This window comes from Parasteatoda tepidariorum, chromosome 1 (genome assembly GCF_982258835.1).
Source record: "Parasteatoda tepidariorum strain Cologne lab strain chromosome 1, Ptep-v5.0, whole genome shotgun sequence".
Taxonomy (NCBI): domain Eukaryota; kingdom Metazoa; phylum Arthropoda; class Arachnida; order Araneae; family Theridiidae; genus Parasteatoda; species Parasteatoda tepidariorum.
This window is the reverse complement of record NC_141755.1, coordinates 36,303,277-36,325,990: the sequence shown is the minus strand read 5'-3', so window position 1 is coordinate 36,325,990 and position 22,714 is coordinate 36,303,277. Positions and strand designations below refer to the sequence as shown.

The following is a 22,714-nucleotide window of genomic DNA, read 5'->3' as shown; positions in this document are numbered from 1 at the left end:
ATAAAACTTATTTACATTTTGATGATTTAACCCAAAATTATTTTTCATAAGAAATAAAATAGTATAAAGCTTTACAGAAGATTAAGGTTAGTGAAATAACATATTAAGTAACATTTTAAATATAATCGAATTTTCAGGTTAGAAATATGTAAGAATATTAATATCAACATAAACATTGATATTTTCTAACAAGTCATTGAAACTATCAAAGTAAAAGTATAATTTTTTCGTAAACAACTTTGTTATGTTAATTATACAGAGTAGTTTTATTTTGTCAAAACCCTTAGAATGTCAATTAGCATGCTTTTCCATAAAGAAATTAAATAATATTTATATTAGGTCAAGGATTAATATAATAAAAATACAAGACTACATTTATGACTATTTTTCATGACATTTATATTAATTTCAGTAGCAAATACTAGGTCAAAACTATTTAATTAACTATAATATATATTTTTAAAGATTAATAGAATACAGTGATTTGGAATTTCATAAAAAATATATGCAAGTCAACCCTGAAAAATTTCTGAAAGTTCAGTATGACTTTATAAGGCTTTAATTTATCACAAACGAGAATTCTTAACAAAGTTTCTGATTATTTTATGCAAAAAAAATATATTAGTTAATCAAAAATACATGCATTTCACATTATTTTTAACAATGGCATAAAAATGTTTGAAATGCAAATTTCTGATTGTTCAACATCACCTCATAAGATTTACTTACAGGCATTTAGACTACAACTGTAATTATTTTAGTAAAAAAAAAAAAGTAACTGAGTTTACCTAAAGATAATTTCTTTCTATAACAAAATTATTAATCTAATCAATAAATAACATTTAAAATCTCTTCATATAATGAATTTTTAAGATGTTTAACTTTATAAAGCTTCAGATGTTAATCTCCTTGCTTTTTCTGAAGGTTTTCTGAATTTTCATGCAACCAATGCATAGGTTACTCACATTATTTATTCAAGTAAATTTTTTTAAGGTTCGCATTTCAAACAATCCTTTATAACATGCATTACTTTATTTTTAATTAATTATATTAGTTAAATTATAATAAATAATATACATTATATTAAGCATTTATATTAATTACGAAATTATATTAATAATAAATTATATTATCTCACTCCCTAAAAATTTTGCAATATTGACTCTTAAATAACTACAAAAACCTCTAACCTGTGAATAATGAAATTTTCACTGCAAATTTTTCAACTGAAATCAATCAATTTTGTTATACAGAGTCTCTACTGTTAATTTCAGTCAATAAAAAATCTCACTTTTTAAAAACCGATTTCCTAGAAATTATTTCCTTGATAACAAAGCTAATTTTTAACCCTATATTCATAAATATGCATGGGAAATTCAAGAGACATTTCTAAACATCTGTTTAACAACCGAGGAAGATATTTTGAAGTTCATCTTTTTATTTCTTTCACTTTAAAAGTTACAAGTGCTTACATATTTTCCATGGTCAAAGAGATGAGCATTTATTAATATAGGGTTAAACTAAGCTTAGTGAAATTTGTCAAGGTTTAAATACCTTTATATTTGTCTTGAAGAATAACAAATTTTAAAATTGAACCTGGTTTTAATAATTTAATCCCACTTAACTCACATACAAGGATAAAAACTAATGAAATATAGTTAACAGGATATTAGAATGTGAAAAGTTAAAATTTTCTATATTAACTCAATTTCTATTTAGTCACAGGTATAGAAATTTTTTTTAACTAGAAATGTTAAAATGATGATTCATGAAGTCTTCTTAAATGTTTACTGATAATGGAACTTTTAAGCTTAAGTTTAAAAGTTAACCTAAACTTCTTAGGAACTAAATCAAATAATTACTGATGGTATTTTAAATGAGAGTAGGTTATAATACTTATAAGCTTTAATGTTGATTGTAAAAAGAAATAGATGAAAAATAAGACAATTTATCCATACAGATAAGAAATTAATAAGCTAGATTAAAAAAAAAAAAGATTTAGTACATGCACACAAAAAAGGAAAATTTATCTTTCAGGGAAACTTCATTAGATACTGTCACGTAATGGCATATTTTTAAGCTATAATTTGTCATAAAACTAGGAATATGTATGGGACCATAAGATAACACTGGTTTAAATAAAGGAAAATAAATATGTTTACCCGTTTAAAATTGTAAATAAAATACTTTTGATTTTAATATTATCTATTGTTCACTTAGAAAGATACCTTAACAAGTAGTCATGAAACAAGTGACATATTATCTTTAAACTAATCAATATAGAGAAGTTTAATATTTTGTAGCATAAAGTAATTTGGATTTATTAAAATTTTATTTTAATTCAGTAAATTGAAAAATTTCATCAAATAGGCATGTTTTTCCAATAAGAAAAAATTTATCTGTGTAAAAAAATTATTTTACAGATATACTTATTCGAAATAATACAAACATATGTTTCTAAAACCATAAAAGAAAACAATCAGTTTAAATTAGGTAAAAAAAGAAAACAACCAATTTTAGTTTTCAGAAAAAGAGAAATTATTATTAACATTAATAATAAAAATAAAAAAAATAGTGTAGCAAAAATGAAACATTTTTACAAATAACTACTTGATGTAGAATTTAACTATTTAAGAAGCAATCATAATAAAATAATGCAATAATTGAAATTAAAAGTATTTTTGAATAATGGCTTGATATAAATAAAAAGGTCAATAAATATTAATCAAATTTAGAATTCATACTGATTGAAATAAATTATATTTTAATAAAGTTCTGTATATTACTGCAAATGTCTAAAAAAAAATTTGTTTCACAAGACATTTATTATTCAATTAATTCAAAATGTCGAAGAAAAAAAACTTTTAAAACATCACTGAGTTGCCATAAATTAAATAAATAGTTAAGAAAAATCATTACAGCTTCAAAATATACACAGTTTAATACTTATATACAAAGAAAAAGAAATAAAAATCATGTACATGTCTTTTTGTTTTACAGGGTAGGACGCAAAAAATACTTTGAATATCACAGAAAGAATACAGAAAAAAGTAGCAACCAAATATGACTAATTACATCAATATAAAACATATAAATAATACACACATAGGATATATGGAATGAAAAATTTTGATACAAAAATTATAAATTGAGTTTTTGATCATTAAATTTGATCACTTAGGTATAAAATTCCTTGTAAAAAGGGTAAAGTAAAAATTTTTGAATACATTTCGAATTTATTCCTACATTTCCTTTGAATAATATAAAATACTTAGCAAATGGAAAGAAATAGAAAAGATTAAAAACACCAAAGTTCAGTGCAACCAATTTAATTTGTATAATTAGTAAAATGAAATAAAAAATTAGAAATCTGAAATTAAAATAGTTTAAAGGGGGCATTTGTGTAGTAATATTAGTACTAAACATATATTTTAATAAAAGAAATTTTAGAATGCTGATTTTTTTTGCTGAAAAAACTAAGTAAGATTAATTTTAAAATTTTGAAAAGACAGATTTTAAGATTTATATAGATGACAATATTACAGTCATAATAGTTCATTCAAAATAAAATGCAAAATTAAAAAGAATTATAAGGTTATAGAAATAATTCATTTGATCAAGCTTTTCTCTAACAATAAAAATGAATTTCGTAGAAAAATGGTCAATTTTTAAAACTATATTCATTAAAGTGCATCAACAATTTCAAAAGTGAAATGTGTCAAAAAATGTGGTAAAACACCATAAAATTTTAACTTGAAAAATCAAATTAAAACAAACAACAAGGTTTAACAAATAAAATATAAGCAAAAACATCAACTATGAAGATGGTTCTTCCAACAATCTTGCACCATTTATTCCTCGTACGGTCACTCTGTTGGGTCTCACTAATAGGCCGTAACCAGGGCGACAAATAAAATAACTTTTGCCTTGAACAGTGCCATCATTCTTTCCTTTTGGGGATCTAAGCTCTATGCCTAGCCAGGTACCTTCAGCAAAGTCTACGGGACCAATATAACGGACAACTCCTAACAAAAGATTTATTAATTAATGTTATAGAACTCTTTATTCATTTTTTAAATTCTAAAGTTACACACCTAGCTTAGTACTATGAATGTAAACACTTGTGACCACAAGCACAATCAGAAAGGAAAACTCCTTTTTGTTACCCAATTTTTGTAAGTGGTGGCATAAATTTTAATTAATTTTTCAGTCCTGGCTAATTCATGTGCATAAAACATAATGTAAAACACTTTTACTTGCAATTGATGCTGAATTAATTTTTTATGAAAAAATAATTTCAAGAATAAAATAAGCATATTATAGGGGTTGATAAGCAATGATTCATGTATGAAGGTTGATAAGCAATGATTCATTTATGAAGTAGTGGAGAGCAATAATGAACAAAACACAGTGTATTTCATTTTTATGCTGCTTTTATTTTATGACAGATCAAACACATAACTTATAGTTACCATGGGAAACACTTGTTACCAGTTAGTATTAATGTTTAAAATGAAACACAATTTTAATATTAAAGATAAACAATTTTTATAAATGTTAAAACACTTTGATAAATTTTTTTTTTTGAAATTGATAAAATTTTTACATATAAATTTTAAAAATTTAATGAAGATATATGCATTAATAAGACAAAAAAAAACATTATAGCATTTTATAGATAAGAGAAGTAAACCAAAATCAAGCATCAAAAAATTTTTTTTCAAGCTTTGAACCAATTAAGAAAAAAAAAAAAAAAAAAAAAAAAAGGATTTTTAAAGCAATTTCTTTTCCATTGTTATTTTATTACATTAATTAAATTCTCTGACATTTCTTTATTTTTCCCAGATTGATAATTTTTCTTACTCTAGGACCACCCAGGTTATAATGGAAATTTACTCAACTAAAATGCTAGGAACATTGGTTTGGAACAGATTTTTGCAGATAATAGAATTTTTAAAGTAAACAAAAATTAAAACATGCCTTATTCAGTAAAAAAGAAAAATAATAATAAAGCATAATTAACCTCAATTTTCATACAATATAGTTTTGTTATTGTTTATATGACATTTAGATGACTAAAGAATGTTATTTATAATATAAATTTAAAAAAAAATGAATAAGTAAGCAGAAGAGAAGTTAAACTTTCTTTCATAGATAGAGACATGATTTGACTTTTTTTTTTCTTCCTCCAATTGATGAGAAGATTTAGCGAGGTGGATATTTCGATAAAAATAACCTTAAAAACAAGCTTATAGAAGTAAATCAATCCTATTTATTAATAAAAAATTATAAAAATAATATTACATACAAGAATATTTAAAACCAGCTTACCAATTTCATTATTGACAAAGACATTGATCCCAACAGTTAACCAACAGTTTTTCTTTGAATTAACAGGACTTGATAGCTGAGGTGTAAATCTGGTACTTTTCCTACAAATTTGCAATACATTAATATCAATCACCCAGAAATAAAATAATGGCATTTGCTTAGAACTAAGCTATAAAAATATTCTAAATTAAAGAAATTTTTTCGTTAAAAAATTTTAAGAATAAAAGCAAACTGAAATTAGAAAACCATACAATGAAACAAAACTATCTTTTTCTTCATTTAATTGGTTTTAAGAAATTATGATATTTTATTAAATATGCTATTAATTAAAAACTGTTCACTAATATATTTGAAGAACATCATAAATAGATAATATAAATCATAGCATAAGAAAACTTGGCATTTTCCTTTAGTATTATTATAAGATAAATTTGAAAATCAGGGCCAGCACTAAGCATTTATCACCTCGCCAATTGGAATTAAATTGTAAATTAAACGAAACAAATTATATGCTTCGACGAATGATTTTTTTCTACGGAATAGAAAAATATATATATTCCCTTTGATCTTGAAAATTACATAAATCTGAATTCCTGTATTTGTATTTTTTTATTCGATTTCAGAAATTTCAAGTAGATAAGTCGCATAATTAATCATAGGTATATTAAGTGCCGATAATGTAAGCAGCAAGAGAGATTATGAAAGCATAAAATAAAGAAACAGGCAAACGAGCTTGCTGTTGGATCACGTGATGTCATGTGACAAAACTCTTAAATATAGTTTGTGCAAATTAAGTGGTAGCTAGATGCGATATTATCATCCAATTATTTTTCGGAAAAATATGCATTCCTATGACAATAGCATATTGTTTGTTAAAATAAACTTATTGCAAAATTCACAAATTAATGATGAAATAAGAAAATTTAACTTTGATTTTATCTTTATAAATTACCACTTTTCAATGATAGATATAGTACAACCCCCCTCCAGATTTTGTTAAAAAGTCTCTGCTAGTACAAAAACCGATAAAATAGAATTAAATTATCCAAATAACTTATTTCCTACCGTGATCCTTCTTTTTCTGAATGACTATAATAGCCACAGTAAAAATTCTTTTTTTTAAAAAAAATATAAGATTTAAATTATGAAACGTTTTATTCAAAATGAAATATATTCATTTAAAATATAGTCTGAATATATAAAAACATTAAATGTTGCTTCAGGTTTATCCTTATATAATTCTCTAGTCTATGAAATTGTCAAAAATTAACCCCAACCTATTCCTATCTCTTCTCCTCAAAATAGAGATAGAGACCCTCTCCTCCCTTCACTGCTAATTTAATACTACCTAACTGAGAAATGACTCGATTCAAATTTGCATTTTTAAAATAGTTCAATTTAAAGTAAATTTGTATTTTGACTTAATGTGAAAAAATTAATCATAAAAATTTGCTTAGATTTGCAAAGACTTTTGAAATTTGGCTAATTTACTGACAAGTAACTTTAAGTGCTTAGCGTGTGCCCTGAAAATACAAACAATTAAAAATAAGTAATAAAAATATGTTCAAATAGATATATAATACCAGAAATAAATTTCTCAAAAGTTATTTCTAGTAGAATAAAGGGGAGTAGAATTTTTAGCAGAATAATTCAAGCTACACTTTTTGACACTTGCAATGTTATAAAAACACACTTGCTACATTACAAATCATTGAACATAATTAGATAATTTATTATCAATTCATTTAAACATTATCAAGATATTCCACAAATAAAATCTGGTAAATATTTTTAGAGAAATATTTTAGAAGTATAAAATACTGCAAAAAACATTTTTCATTGTGTTTAAATGCAAAAAAACATTTTGCCATTAGGTACTATTTGTTTTTTTAAGATCAATATAACAAGTTCCTACAGTGAAAAAGGGATGCTAAACTTGGCAGAAAAGTTTTGTGTTTGATCTGTTATCAATTATTTGAACAATTTAATAAAATTTTCCCTAATTCAAATTTTTACAATTGAAATTTCACATTTTACAATAAAATAATTTTCCTCAAAACCTAATTCCACATTTATTTATTGTAAAACGAGATATTTATTTTTCGAATTTAAGAAATTTATTGTATGAGCAAAAGTGGGAATATGCGTAAAAAGTACAATTTCGAGCTACACTCTTTTTAGCATAGTAAAAACAGTTCAGGAAAATGGTTTATAAGGATGAAATACTCTACCAAACTTACTTATTGTGTAATTACCATTATGCCTTCAAGAATTTTTAAAAAATAAGTTTTGAAGTAGTTTTTATATTAACACTCAGAATGGTCTTTAATTCATTATTAAAGCATAATATATAAATATAAATTGAGCAATGTGCTACAATTCTTTGCATAATCATTTTAGAGCAAGTCACCCACTCGTTAAAATTTATTGATCATATTAGGAATAAAAAATACATGTAATTATTTCAGCATTACTCAGCATGTTTTAAGGCATAAGTATACTTAAAATAATTTATTTTACAAAACTTAATAGGTACATGGTCGATGAAATTGGAAACTTTCTGAAAAGGTCTGCCAAATCTGATTTGGATGAAAATTTAATAGCATGCATTATTGATGTAAGTTCAACAGCAAAGAGGGTCCCTTAGACTATATTTTTAAAACAAACTCAAACAAATTTAGCATATTGAATCACATTAAACAAAAATGTAGTACATTAAAATAAGTTAAAGTTCATCAGTTAATATAACAAAAACTACATTAGTCTTATATATATCGTAAAATAATTTGACTAAATAATGAAGCATGCAGATTGCTTGCTGTTTATTTATAAAGTGCCTTTAAATTATTCACAACATGAGTAAAATAGGATATATTAGTAAATTTTAGCTTATATTTATAAAAGTTTTTGTTTACTCATAATTCTAATAGACAATTTTTAATAATAAATCATTTGTAACATTTAGGGGACCTCTATGGCCTAATGATAAATCAGATATTGCCTATATTATGCCGGTTAAAAGATAGTGCTCTAAAAAACAAGGTTGTGTGCTTAGCCGCGGTTGGATGATGTGTGCAGAAATTTTGCTATATAATTTTTAACTTTTGGGACAATACTGAATGAACATTAAAAATAAAAAGTTAAAATAACAGTAACAAAGCTCTATGTTTTAAAATTGTCATAATTATTTATCAATAAATAAATTAAATTTTAAACATATAGTATCACAAAGTATAATGTACTACACGGATTCTTTCACTTTGATTTTATCAACTTAAAGATGAAAAAAGATCTATAGATTGGGTGAGTGTTAGTATATATTTCATCTTGTTGGCTTAACATCATTTTTTTTTATTTATTTTTTTTTTATGCTTTATTAGTTCTAGATGAACATCTCAAATAATAGTTTCCAAAATAAACATCAAATTTCTGTATTATGTGTAGGGAAAGGAAAATACAGTTTATAACTTCAATAATAAATAGAATATACCTCATAGATTTTTGACTGAAAAGCAACGAACGAGGAGAACTAGGACTTAAAATTCCATTTTCCCCATCTATAAAAAAAAAAAAAAAAAAAAAACAGTTTGATAAAAAGCAACAATTTTATTTTTTTAGAACAAATTTTTTTTTAATACATTAAAGAATTTAATGTGAGAAAAAAACACAATTTTTCAAATTTCAATTTAAAAATTCCTTATTTTAGTGGTTTGATTGTTATTTATCTAATTCTATAACAATTAATCTAAACAGCGTGAGTTAAGTACTGTTTTCCGTAAAAATAAACAATACCTCATTGATACACAATAATAATGAAAGCTTAACTGGAAAATTTGAATAAAAATTAATGAAAACAGTAATTTTTTCCCTTGAAACAATGATTGAAAATACTAATATTTTAATGATTTAATTACTGATTGATAATACTAATATTTCAACGAATCAAATACTGATTAAAAATACTAATACCTTGATGTATAATGCAATGTTGTGAAAAAAGGTGTTTTAAATAATTGTGTTTTGAAATACACAATTATTGAAAACACCAATTTTTACTTGGAAAAAAAAAGGTTATGCATTGGTAATTGAGGAACATGCAAAAAGCAAAAGACAATCGACGACATTTATAAATATCTGGTTGAGTATAAACACCAGAAAAACTTAAGCAGAATACAAAAATATTCAAACAGATTCTTCAATTTATATTGCATTAGTTATAAAAATATTGCATAAAGATATTGCATTAGTTATAAAAATAGATTCCCATAAGCAGTTAAACATAACAAAAAGGGAAACACTTTTCAAATAGATTTCTAACAGAAATTTTTTAATTTAATATTAATTTGAAATTTAAATATTTGTTAAAAAATACAACAAACAAAGCTACTTATCATAATACTAAGGTTTTAAAGAAGAAAAAAATGCCATTCACCATTCCAAGCATTTAAATCATGCAATTTTATACAAATATGAAGCCTATTTTTTATTCTTATTACATTAAAATTGCATTATGTTTGAAGTGATTTTATAATCAAATTAATGAGTATCTTTTTCAAAATCTATGAGTAAAAAACTAAAGTTTCAAAAAGAGAAATAAATTCATACCTGTAGAACTTTTACTCATGCTTAAATCTGCAGAATCTTGATCAGATGAATCATCTTCTGAATTTTTAAATAACCTAAATGACACAATGAAATAAGAAGGTTAAGTTATACTTTTGAATTATTTACCCAGAAAAATTACAAAAAATCACAGATATAAAATACAAACCTAGACACACGATGAGGAGGTGCAAAAAGCCCAAAACCAGGTGTGCAGGAAAAATATTGAACATCATTAATTGAACCATCATTCTTTCCTTGGGGCTTGTCAAGCTCAATTCCATACCAAAAGCCTATTCAATAAATATATTATGAAAAAAAAAAAACTTTTTTAAAATTTATTAAAGATGCTATAAATAATTCCCTGCATTTATTCCTTTACTTATTAGCTTGTTCAATTCTTCTATCAAAAACTGCTAAAAGAGCATAATTATTATTTTTTTTAATCGAAAATTAAAATGTTATATTGCTATCAGCATGTTTTTTTTTCCTTCTTATTTCATTATAATAATGAAGGCAAATATATTTAACCTCTAAATTAAAACATAAATATTTTTTTTAAAGAAGCTATTTTGTTCCATCTTTTAACTTGTTTATTGTTCTATGTAAATCGGAACTCAGAAATGGAAATCATGATTTATTGTACGAAAATTATATGACAAAGTAAATATTCTGCACAATACATGGTAGTATTAACAGTTTTGAATGCAATACATGTTGTAATAAATTTCCATTTATGGTAGGAAAAAAAAAAACTGGAAATTTAGCAGATTTCATTACAGTTTCAAGAAAACTTTTCTTAAGTTTTTTTAGTGGGTTACAATTGAAAACATTTTTTAAACCAGATTGTATAGTATAAAGTTCCTTTTTACTTCTTTAATTCTTCTTTATAAATATTTTGATCATTTTAAAATTTTTTAGTTTCAGGAAGGAACATTCTAAAATAAAGTACTTATACACATTCCTCTTTTACTATTTTTTGCAAAAAAAATTAATTTTTCTTCTTTTCTGAATTTATTTGTACAGATTCAAAATAAATTACATATAACTGCACATTAGGAGCATCTCAGGTATAATTTTTGAGGGAGATGAATCTGAAATACACAATTACAATCATCTTAATTTGTTAAATAATTATAAAATGTTTTTTTTTTCGTAAAAATGTCTTAGCTCATTTTTAACATGGCAAAATAGATATCAATGATTATCCATGGAATTTTCTTTTATTTGTTTGAAATATTAGGGGGAGACTTTTGGTCTAAGATTCCTAATTATTAAGAGGAATATATACCCAAAGTCCCAGCACCAAAGACATCCATGCTGCAAATAATGAGTTCATAATAGCTATAGAAAAAACTAGAATAGCTATAGTTATAATCTTGTATTTAAAAAATTCTTAACTGAAGCATTAATTTATGTTTAAAGAACACAACCGAAAAAGAAAAAAAAACTTATTGTCATCTTTTCTCATCTTTATATTTTAGTAATATTAAAGACAGTTCAAGATTCAAACTAGTAAAAAGACCTTTAGAGCACCAGACTACATATCCTTGCTTTAGATTTTTTGCGAAGGGTTGCTTGCTAATTACTATTAACTGCACTATTGTGCAGTTAATAGTAATTAGTTGCACAATTTATTACATGTTATTATAAAGTTATACATGAAATATCTATGATGAATGTACAAATTTACAGATTCAAATCAAAATTAATACAAAATTTTGGAAAAATACAAACCTGTAGCAAACTCCGTTTCTCCAGCAAACCGAATAGTACCTTTTCGATGACCAGACACCAATATTCTGTCACCAACAGCAAATTCAGGCTCTAGAGAATTTTGGCGATTTCTAATACTGGATAAACCTTTAAAGAATTGTAAAAGAAAATCAATTACACAGTATGTATCCAAAAACGTTTTAATTAACAAAACAAAAAACTTTTTTAATACCTGTTTCAATTTTGGAAGTTACATGGGAGACATTGATTTTAGAAAATGATATGCTTCTAGGAGGAGAATTTCGATAAATTGAGGGAGACTTATTCCTATTTTGATATGCATCATACTTGGAAATTTTATTGATAGGAGCAAAAATTCCTATAAAGATAATGTAAAAAGAACCATAAACATTTATAAATATATAATATAAACAAATATATATTCGAAGCAAAGAAAAAGCAACTATGTTAGAAAAGAAATAATTTATTTAATGGTTTGTTTTATAAATAAATATTTTAAAGAAAAAGTTTGAATGTAATGTTTGTTTGTTAATTTATACAAAGACTTTAACTTTTTAATTAATTAATTAAAAACCATATAAAAAAATCCTTATCTATAGTGCTATTTTAACTATTAAGTAGCAGTTAAATTAGACAAGTATACTATACACAGTGGACTCTTGAATAACTACGATCAGATTTCTCAAGTTTATTATACAGGACAAAATCATGCAAAATCAGGAAACACAATTTTATCGTATAAGAAAAATGAAATTCCTACAGATATCAACAATAGTTCACATTTTAAAAGAAAAATCTTAGAAGTTTTGAGAAAGTTGAACTGTTCTAAAAGTGTTGCATGGATTAACAAAGATTTAACATTGTAATGTTGAGAAAATTTAAATGACGAGGATTTTAAACCTCATGTAACTCATTTGGAAGAAACAAGGAATTTTGAAGAATATCCCAACAGTAGTGGGGAAAATGTTGTATTCAGTCAAAAATTAAATCACAGGGGCACATTAGTACACACTGAGGTATTAATTACATGAAACAAAACAGATGAAAACTAACTTGTAGAAATTATGATGATAAAAAATCTGTGTAGTAAAATTTGACAAAAGTAAATAATGGAAAACAAATTTCCCTCAATTCACTCTTTCCAAAACAGTGAGGTAAACTTCACCTCTGTTTTTCTTTTTAACTGTACAAATTGTAAATCTAAATAACATTAAAATGTCCAGTTCATTCTTTTTCTTTTAAATTAATTGAACTAATAATGTTTTATAGTAAAATATTTTTACATTTTCGATCGTTTTTTTTCCAAACAACATTTTCATAAATTGGATTATCCAGGATATTTGTTTATCTAGGGTGTTATCACTTCTTGACTCCAATGATTAATCGAGAGTCTACTGTAATTGCTAAAATATAAAAATTAATTTCAAGCAACAAAAAAAAAAGTCTTTAGAGCACAGAAATTATTAGAAGAGTGCAATTTGTACGTTTATAATAGATATTTATAAATTGTTACATTTTATGACATTTACCTATAAACACAAATTTTTGCAACATACTTAAAAATTTAAAAAATAAATATAAGATGCTTGGAAAATGCAAATTTCACAACTTCAATAATATATTTTGATTTCTTTATGGATCTACTATTTGATTAAAATAAGTCTTTATGTTTGAGAACATACTTCAATAATTTTAGTTAAATCTAAATGTTTCACAATACTTTGAGGATCTGCATGATTTGAAAAAATAAGAAAAAGATCCCAGAGAAGATTAAAAATTAGTTTAACAGAATAACCATATAAAACTTTAAATGTAGTAAATAAATGCAGATAAGAACTCCCCAATAGATAGATAGTTACCATGATTTTGTGGGCACTTGAAATAGGAAATTCCCTTTAAGGTTCCATCATTTTTTCCTAATGGTTCTTCTAGTTCTACTCCAGCCCATATTCCAGAGGCAAATTGAGTAGCACCACAGTATCGCAAAATTCCAACCTAAAATTCAGAATGAATAGCTTACCACATGATTTTATTAATATTACTTATATTATTTGATATTACGTAAGTACCTAGAGATATACTTAATATACTTTACAGACACATTATAAAGACTGACACATGGCATTCTGTTTGTGACTCCATAGATGCTATCATAAAGTCCAAACTGAATGTTGATTCCAATATAGCCAAAATAGTTTCGTTTAATTTAGATTTACCCCTCTCACGAAAATGAGTTCAATAATATGAGTTTATTGTTTATAGGCTTTTAAAACAAAATGCTGTCATCAGCAATGAATTAGTTGATTAAGCTACATTTTGAAAGAAATTATTTAAACCATTATTTTGTTGGATGCAACAGCAATTAAATACATAATATTGTGGGCTCTCTTTAATGAAGGGCAACCCTCTAGATACTAATATTAGGATGTCGTAATTTATGGTAAAAAAAGTCAGTGAACTGAAGAATACTTCACATTGATATTAAAAAGTACATTTTGTACTAAGTGGAAATCGGGAAGACCTGTATGCTTTTCTTTCTATTAAAAGGGTACAATAAAGTTTTCAGTCATACTTTTCTTGTTCGGAACTTTTTTATTAACTCTTTTTATGAAATATCAATCTTCCTGGGTGGTTAAAATGTGATCTTGGCACTTATCTAGAGATATATTTTTGAAAATTGTTGCCCAAAACTAGCACATTATTTTTCAACTATAATATATTTAATTTACTATACAATATGTATTTACACTATTACAATATGTATCAAGGATATAATAACGTTAAAAAAAATTGCCTTTGTTATTAATTGCTCTGTTGGTTTCTAATTTTTTTATTAAAATAAATTTTTTGTTGTAGTTGAAATCAGACTTAGTTATAAGTAAAAATCCATAAAATTTTTATGCACACTATGTAATATCCTCACAATATTTGTTTTTGTTTGGTTATGGAATAGTCAGATCTCTAGATTTATCATAAACAACTCACCTAAAAGTTTGTTCATACATTTATCAAATATGTTAATTAATAGAAACATTAAAAATACTTCTAAGGTTGAGAATGCATTCATCTGCTGTTATTTTTCATGCCCACAAATCATTATCTTTTACAGTTCATTTTTATTTATAACTTGTAGAGCCAATACCCACAACGAAACTTTTGCAGAACTCAACTCCACGATAGCTCAGGTAACTTTCCCATCTCATTCATGGTCTATTTGACTGCCTTCAAGGGTTGATTTTTTTCTTGGCATTTTGATTTGTTCAGGAAGTTGACAAAAACCTTTATTTTTTATCTTTTTCGGTATGAGAAAAAGACTTTTACACCTTATAATTTTTTTATAGTATTTTGCTTGAAATTTGATCTCAACATAAAAAAGAATTGACAACAAGGTCGATGAGATACTAAGCTTCCTAATAATTAAGATATTTTTATTTTTACTTTAAAAATTTTTCTTTTCCCCAATTTCTGAAACAAATATCTTTAATTCATTTAACATAAAACTCGTAATCTTGCGCAATCAGTTGGAAATTAAAAACGAGAGTAATGTAGTTGTCTGTAACCTTAGAGGAAATCTGTCTCCTATAATAATGTATATATTAGAATGAATGTTAGGCATAGAAAAGATCTTACCTTTGCTCCTCCAACAATGACTTTATCCCCGATTTGGATACCCATGGATTTGAGAACTGCCTTGCCTCCTATGCTGCCATATTGAGGTTGATCTTGAACAAGGTGCTGGGGTGTAGCAGATTCAAGAAGTTGCCTCAGAGAGCTGATCACTTCCCTGAGGTCAGGAGTATGCTGAGTTGAAGGAAAATCAGGAATGCATTCTGAAAATGTTACAGAAAACTTTACAATGATTCTTTATAAAATATGCAACTGGTATATGATTTAGTATTGATTAAAGTTATAGTATTAGAGAAAATGAAAAAGTTACTTTTACTTTCAAATTAGTGACAATAAACAAAAATTACCAAGTAGGTTCAACCGTTAATATATAGTATTTCATAAACAAATACCTTAATTAGAGATATTTTCTTTCATATATATAAAAGACATTAGGAGTTTACAACTAAAGAAGCAAATTACAATTAACCTAGCAGGCAAAATTAGCACTATAGCTATTATGGAAGAAACTAAGTTTCCAAATCAATATTTAATAGTAATTTTATTTTAAATTTCATTTTGAACATTGGAAACTTTGGTTTTACAAAAAACAAAATATTTATAAAAAGCCATATACACATTCAAAAGTATTGTGACAAGATATTTAAGTTTAAAAAACAATTTAGACAAATAAAATAGTCTTTTTAGACCATATTAATCTTTAAACATAAATAAAATAACATAGTTTTCAAATTCTTCAAAAAAAAAAATGTAAGGGCAGTTCAAATATAAGCCACTATAAGGAAGTCTAAAAGAAAAAAAAAAGGTATGTAACAACCTAATGGTGTCTTTCCTGAATTATCTTTCATAGTAACATCAGCATTATGCTCCAACAGTAATTTTACTGCCTCTGTACATAAATTGGTAGCTGCTATATGCAGAGGAGAGCCACCTTCAAATTCTCTACATGGAGTATTAATATCTAAGAGGAATAAATAAATTAGTATAAAGTTAAAGTTTTCTTCTTCCTTTCAAGCTATTATTATGACTAATACTATAATGAGGAAAAGTAGTTCATTCAGTCAAATTATGAAAAAAATTGCAAAGCAAATACCAATAACAAAATAAATAAAGTTCTGAATGTTAAGAAAAAAAGAGGTATAGTAAAAGTTTAATAGTTCATGAAAAGCATATAGAGCAATCAGAAATCTAAACACAGAATTACACTGATCAAAGAGCATTAGACATTGAATTTAGGCATTGGTTTCGGACAAGTCATATAATTAATATAAATTATCATTAAAGGGACATTAAAATGTCAAAAACCTTTCACTGAATAACAGGGTCAATCCATTGGAGGTAGGAAATTGCAATTTTACTCAGGTCTTTTATGAATAGGAGTAAGATTATTTTTAAATTCAGTTATATATATTAAGAAAGAAAAAATTATTACAAAAATATCAATTAATTTCATGCATGATACGCAAAATAAAACCATGGAATTGCCCAGCATTTTCTTAATATTTAGGTATATTTTTTTCAGTTCTAAATAAAGTAAAAGTCCATAACAACAATTTATAATATCAGATAAAATTGCATTCATATAAAATGCATAGCAGAATTTTTAAAAATAATGCTAGAACTTTTGCTAGGAAAAAGACAATTTAACCTGTAATGGCTTGCACGTTGCTTTATAAAAATAAGGAATTGAAATAGTAAGTAGGAAATTTCAGTTTTTTTTAAAAATAATATTGCCCATTTAAACAGCAGAAAAAAGTACTTTCTCAAAAAATTACAGCAGGCTGGTAGTTTTTAACTTGTTACAAACTCATTATAAGCTTTAGATCATTAAGATTAGTATTTTGACGGTGACTTAGAAATTTGCAATAACAGTGAATTTTTTGTAAGAAGTACTTGTTATACCAAGCTTTTACTGTACCATTAAGTAAAGATTGTAGCAAGAATAAGAATACCTAAAGATTGTAATGTATGATTAGATAAAAATATGAATCCTATGATCAGAAACAGATATCAAATTGTTTGTTATAGCTAAATGTCTTAAATTTGCTTTTCTTAATCATGTTAGTAATTATTCTCAGCTACAAGCAGCTGCTTAATTTTACTTCAGGAAATATTGTAGCAAGCATAAAAATGTTATAATGATTAAGTCTCTTAAATACTACCCATAGTTCAAAATCACAAGAACTATACTCTGTTGCAGGTTAAAAAAAAAAAAAGACCATTGTGGCATAAGATTTAAGTAATCATTTGGGAATGCATATAGTTCTCTTTATTTAGTTATGAAATTATACACGCATGCTTTCAAAAGGCTTTAAAAGTTAAACATGTCAAACAAGAAATTTAATATATGCTATCTTTTACTATATATATTGCATAATTATTAAAGAAGGTTATAGTTTGAACTCTTAAGGGAATAGACTTGGCGACATATTTCCATAAAAAAAGGAGAACAATCGTTTTTAAAAGAATAATAACTAAATGACATTGCAAGAGTATTGCTGCATTTGATTGGACCACTAAAAATGGAGCTTATGCTGACATGACAAGAATGTTTTATGTGTACAGAATATAGCAGTTTATTTTTTATACCAAGTATATTTTTTATTCATTTTTAGAAAAATATAAAACCAATTAAATTTAAATATGATGCAATCCTCTAACTTTACAGGGAAAAAAACAATAGTTTTTATTCAATAAGTTTCGATTTCCTCATTTCACACGAGTTAGGAAAGCAAGCAAAAAGAAGGCAGAGGAACATCTATTCAAGAATTGACGATGTTGATACATGTTTAGACTTGGTATCGATTTGGCGTGCACTTAGATGCAAACAGGCTCTCTCCATAGGGATAATGTTTTTTTCTTAACTAGCAACAGGGTATAGAAATTATCCATACTATTTAGCAATATCAAAACATTAAAATAAAAATGTGTTCTTATTTAAAAAATTTTTTTCATTCATATTCATAACCCTTAATAATTCCTTTTATTTTTTGTTCAACCATTTCAAAGCCTTCTGATTTATTTTTGGATATTTTTGTTACTACAGTCTTTAAATAACTACTGAATATTTAATTTTAGCAATTTTAAATATTTTCAAATGATCAGCATAAAAAGTGTGTGTTTCAAAATAACAAACAAAAATAAATTTTTAAAATAAATATCAAGTCAGAGTAGAGAGAGTTAAAAAACGTATTAATTTAATTATATGTACAACCATATTTAACAAATACTGTTTTTTTTTCTTTCCAGAATTTAATTATAGTAAAAATTTGTTTAGTGACATCCTAAAATTGCTGATGATTATTGATAATAAAATGCATACTTAAATATAATACACCAATTTTAAAATATATATTTCTTTTAAATTATCATATCAAAACATTTCATTTTTAACTTCATTCAACCCAAAAAAAAGTTAATTGTTACTTTTCAAAACACACAATAAGTACCATAGTTTATATAGCAAACAAAAATGATGTTCACAAATAAGAAACACAATATTCTTACCTAATCCTTTGCTTGCTTTTAGAAGCAATTCTACGACAGGGGCAACATCAAAATAAGCAGCATAATGTATTGCAGCCATGTCTGTCCAACGGCATCGCAAATATATATCAGCACCTTTGTCTAAAAGTAGTCCAACAGTTCGAGTTGCAGTTTTTGCATTTCCAACACCATTTGCACCAGCTTTGCAAGCATAATGAAGTAATGTCATATCTGTAAGGCCATCTCTGTCATTTACATTAGCACCCCTTTTTAGTACCTAAACGTAAATGTATTTATAACAACATGAGAACTTATACCAGTTTTCAAACACTTTGAACTAAAGATAAAAACATTTACATTGCAAATACATTCTATTCATAATTTATTGGTAAATTTTAATTTAGAATGTTTTGAATAAAGTTGGAAAATTTCAGTTACATTCAAATGGTGGTATACATGTTTCACTTTAGAAAAGGATTAGAAATTCTAAATATGAAGTGAAAAAACCGAAGGAAAAAAATACGCATATTTGCTTTAAATAAAAATAAGATGTAGGTGGCATGTTAATATTGAATCAACCATTAAAATTAAGCAATTTTTACGATAATTTTATTCTTATTTCTTGTTAAATGTACTTTATTTATTTTAATTAAGCTCTATAACATATATACTTATTATTTATTGAATTGTTTAACAATGCAAAATTTGAATTAGAATTCGGAAAATTTTCTAATTTAGAATTAAAAATATTCATCAAGTCAAAGACACTTCAAAAGACATTTATATTTATACATATGTAAAAAGTATTTTAATTATGAAAGAAAAAAATCATTTATAAATTATATTAAACATTACAACGAGCTGGATTTAAAAAAAATTCCATTTTTATAGAAAGTACAAATATTCAAATTTCAGTAACAAAATAAAAATATCCTTTCAGGGTGCATAGCCAAATTATTCAACAAAAAAAATCAGCACCTTTTCAAGCACTCAAAAAATATTTTTAAGCACTTTAAAAAAATATCATAATTAGGCAGGGTTGGAAAGTTTTTGACAATTGACTGTTTTATCTTGCTTTAACTGTCATGTCAAAAACAAAAGAAAACCTTTTGGCATTGTTTTTGACAATTGTCAAAAATCATGAAATTTTGAATCATGTGAAACGAATGGCGTTTTGATACGCTACGGACTGACAATGCGTCGAAATAGATTGGGGTTGAATTAATTGTGAAAACGTTGAATAGAACAATGTGAACTGTGTCTTTTTGCATAATTTGAAGCAAAAATCAACATGGTAAAGGAAAAATCTCATTTTGAAAAAGGGAAAATTAAGCACATTTTAAAAACACACAATGAAAAAAGCATCTTTAAGGGCTTTTAAAAAACGAAAATTGAAAATAAGCACTTTTCAAAAATGCTACACACCTTGTATTTTATTAAAATTGAAGAAAAATTATATCTTACTTCATTGACCAAAACTTCAATATTTTGTTGAGTTTGTGGCATCCATTGTCTAACAATAGCAAATATCTGAGGAATGGTTGTTTCAGAATCTTGGAGTATCAGAATGCAACCAGGACAGCTGGGGTCGAAAAATGGAAGATCCAGTTGGTGACAGCTTTTGCAGAGTGGTGCATCAGAAGATGGATGTATGATAGGCTGTCTTCGCATTTCAGGAGGTTTAACGTTTTCATCAGGCTTATTTGAAGATTCTTCTAGAGCTGCAGTCATAATAGGTAAAAATATCTTAACTTGTTTCACAGGGAATCATATTTGTAACTAAAAAGAAAACTATGACAATTAGTACATATCATGTTCGACAAACTATTCAAGAATCATGAATTAGTTGCATATTTATTATAAACTATAAAGAATTCTTTCTAGGAATAAAAAAGGGCACTTTGAGTTCTGAAAGGGCTTTCATTTAACACAGTAAAAATTTATTAAAATATGTAATAACTGAATTTGATCTTCAACAATTAAGTAACCATCTTATACTATTTGACGTGTATATTTTAAAAAAGTAATTTTCTCTCGTTATCAAAATAACAGAAAAATTTGTAGTTAATAAATAATAATCAAAGGCATGCTAAGAGACAATCTCTGTGCATAATTTTAAAAGAATAATAAATAAATTAACTAAAAAAAATTTTTTTTTGATTAACAGTGTAAAAGATTTTTTCTATAATTTTAACTGAAAATTATTAGAAAATAAACATTTAAAGGTGAATTTTTTTAAAAGGTACTTATTTAAAAAAATAACTTTTAAATTAAAAATCCCTTAAAAAATTTATTAATATACCTCCTTGATAAAAAGAAAATTTAACCAGTTAGAATAATCCTAACAAAGTATTTGTAATAGTAATCAGAATTAAAATCATAAGCAAAGATAATTTGTGTGTAATTATTATTAACCCTTAATTAATTTTTCCATAAAATGGAATATGAATAAAAAAGCAGTGTTTCTAAGACTGATTTTTACAAAAAGGGAAAGAGGGTGCATTTATAGGGATCAAAGGGCAAACAGACAATTATTCTTGAGATACTTTGAATTCATCAAATATTTTTTTTTTTTTTCTTTTTCAATCTATTTGTTCTTACTGCATTGTTACTTTATTTTTAATATATATATATATATATATATATACATAAATGAATAATTAACTGGTTTTTTTTAATCAAGCCAGTCTGGTATTAATTTGATTCCCTTTAACTGAAAGCAAAACGTTGAATTCAAATTGAATATTTTAACAGTTACAATGATACTTGGTTAGTAGGAAGTCTTAAATTTTGTCCTACGCTTTTTAAAAAAGATAAAATGCCCTTTTTAAATTACTAGTCATGCAATGACATAAAATAAAGAACTTATGATAATACTAATAATTATTAATAAACTCCTTATGAATGTAGTCCAGTAAACAAGACGAATGAATGAATATTGATGAATATTGATTCAGTTGGCTTACTAAATAAATGCATACAAAATGTCAACAACTAAAAATTCAAATACTTACAAATGGGATTTAAAGCAAGTTTCACTTGAAAAATGTTATGATATTCTTAATACTAAAAACGCTTCGCTAACTGAGCTATTACACAAACATTGAGGGAGGCAAAGTCACTTAAAGATAAAAAAGTAATTATAGTTCTATTACTTTCCTGCTAATCCAAAGTAGCAAACTGTTACCCACTCACATTCGAAACCAGACATGAATTATAAATTGACAAAATAAAATTGTAAATATTTTCAGTTTTCTTCACCATAACGTAAGAATATTTATAAACCAAAAAAATTTGCATATTCAAACAATTAAATTTCTTTCTTTTACATACGATTTAAAAAGCTGTAAAAGAAAATATTTGTCAGAATAAATTAAAATTAGCATAATAAACTTATTAAAAATTAAAATGAAGTTTGGTAAATATTAGATAAAAAATATTTCTATTAATACCTGAGCTAATAAACGTTATTAGCTAAACTTTAACTTCAGAGTCAATTAAAAATTATTAAAAATATTATAGGTTAACTTAAGATAAAACAGAGTTTAAAATACAATTATTAAATCGTTAACGAGAAGTCACAACCTAATGAATTTTATGTACATATTTGTAAACATAACAGCAAGGCAAAATACCGACACAAGACCAAGATGCATTGCGATAAACCGTAGATGCTGCCAGTCACTACCTGTATCTTTCATTTTGCCAACTCAATTTCCTTATTAAGAGATTATCTTTGTTTTACAAAGATTTAGAAGTTTAAAATGTGTGAAAATAAAACATAGTTTCATTCATATCAAGATGTTATCGAAAACAAGAGTGATTTCAAATTTTGTATCAAATGCACGATTGAACAATAGAGACGTAAGCAAGCTGAGAAGCTCGTCAGTTGTCCAACATGGGGGGGGGGGCGGATATTTAATTAATATTA

The 22,714-nt window shown here is 25.4% G+C and overlaps 1 protein-coding gene across 2 annotated transcripts; it reads right to left on the bottom strand.

Moving 5' to 3' along the window:
* Positions 1-3,252: 3,252 nt before the first annotated feature.
* Positions 3,253-22,452, bottom strand: LOC107445142 (CAP-Gly domain-containing linker protein 4). 2 transcript variants are annotated; one of them, XM_016059480.4, is made up of 13 exons: positions 22,236-22,452; positions 20,248-20,562; positions 18,805-19,060; positions 16,115-16,258; positions 15,301-15,500; positions 13,530-13,665; positions 11,882-12,028; positions 11,671-11,796; positions 10,103-10,226; positions 9,937-10,010; positions 8,822-8,888; positions 5,332-5,432; positions 3,253-4,025 (listed from the first exon to the last, which is right to left on the bottom strand). In XM_016059480.4, the coding sequence occupies exons 2-13, from the start codon at positions 20,512-20,514 to the stop codon at positions 3,817-3,819; spliced, it is 1,851 nt and encodes a 616-aa protein (XP_015914966.1). In that variant the 5' UTR covers positions 20,515-20,562; positions 22,236-22,452; the 3' UTR covers positions 3,253-3,816. The 2 variants fall into 2 exon arrangements, with proteins under 2 accessions (XP_015914966.1, XP_087017932.1); XM_087161806.1 differs by lacking the exon at positions 22,236-22,452 and adding an exon at positions 21,798-21,817.
* Positions 22,453-22,714: the final 262 nt, after the last annotated feature.

Coding starts and splice junctions, on each gene's coding strand:
- LOC107445142 (XM_016059480.4), bottom strand. CDS start 20,514: ATGACTGCAGCTCTAGAAGAATCTTCAAATAAGCCTGATGAAAACGTT. Junction 19,061..20,247: donor TTGAAGTTTTGGTCAATGAA/GTAAGATATAAT, acceptor ATTTACGTTTAG/GTACTAAAAAGGGGTGCTAA. Junction 8,889..9,936: donor CATGAGTAAAAGTTCTACAG/GTATGAATTTAT, acceptor TTTTTTTTATAG/ATGGGGAAAATGGAATTTTA.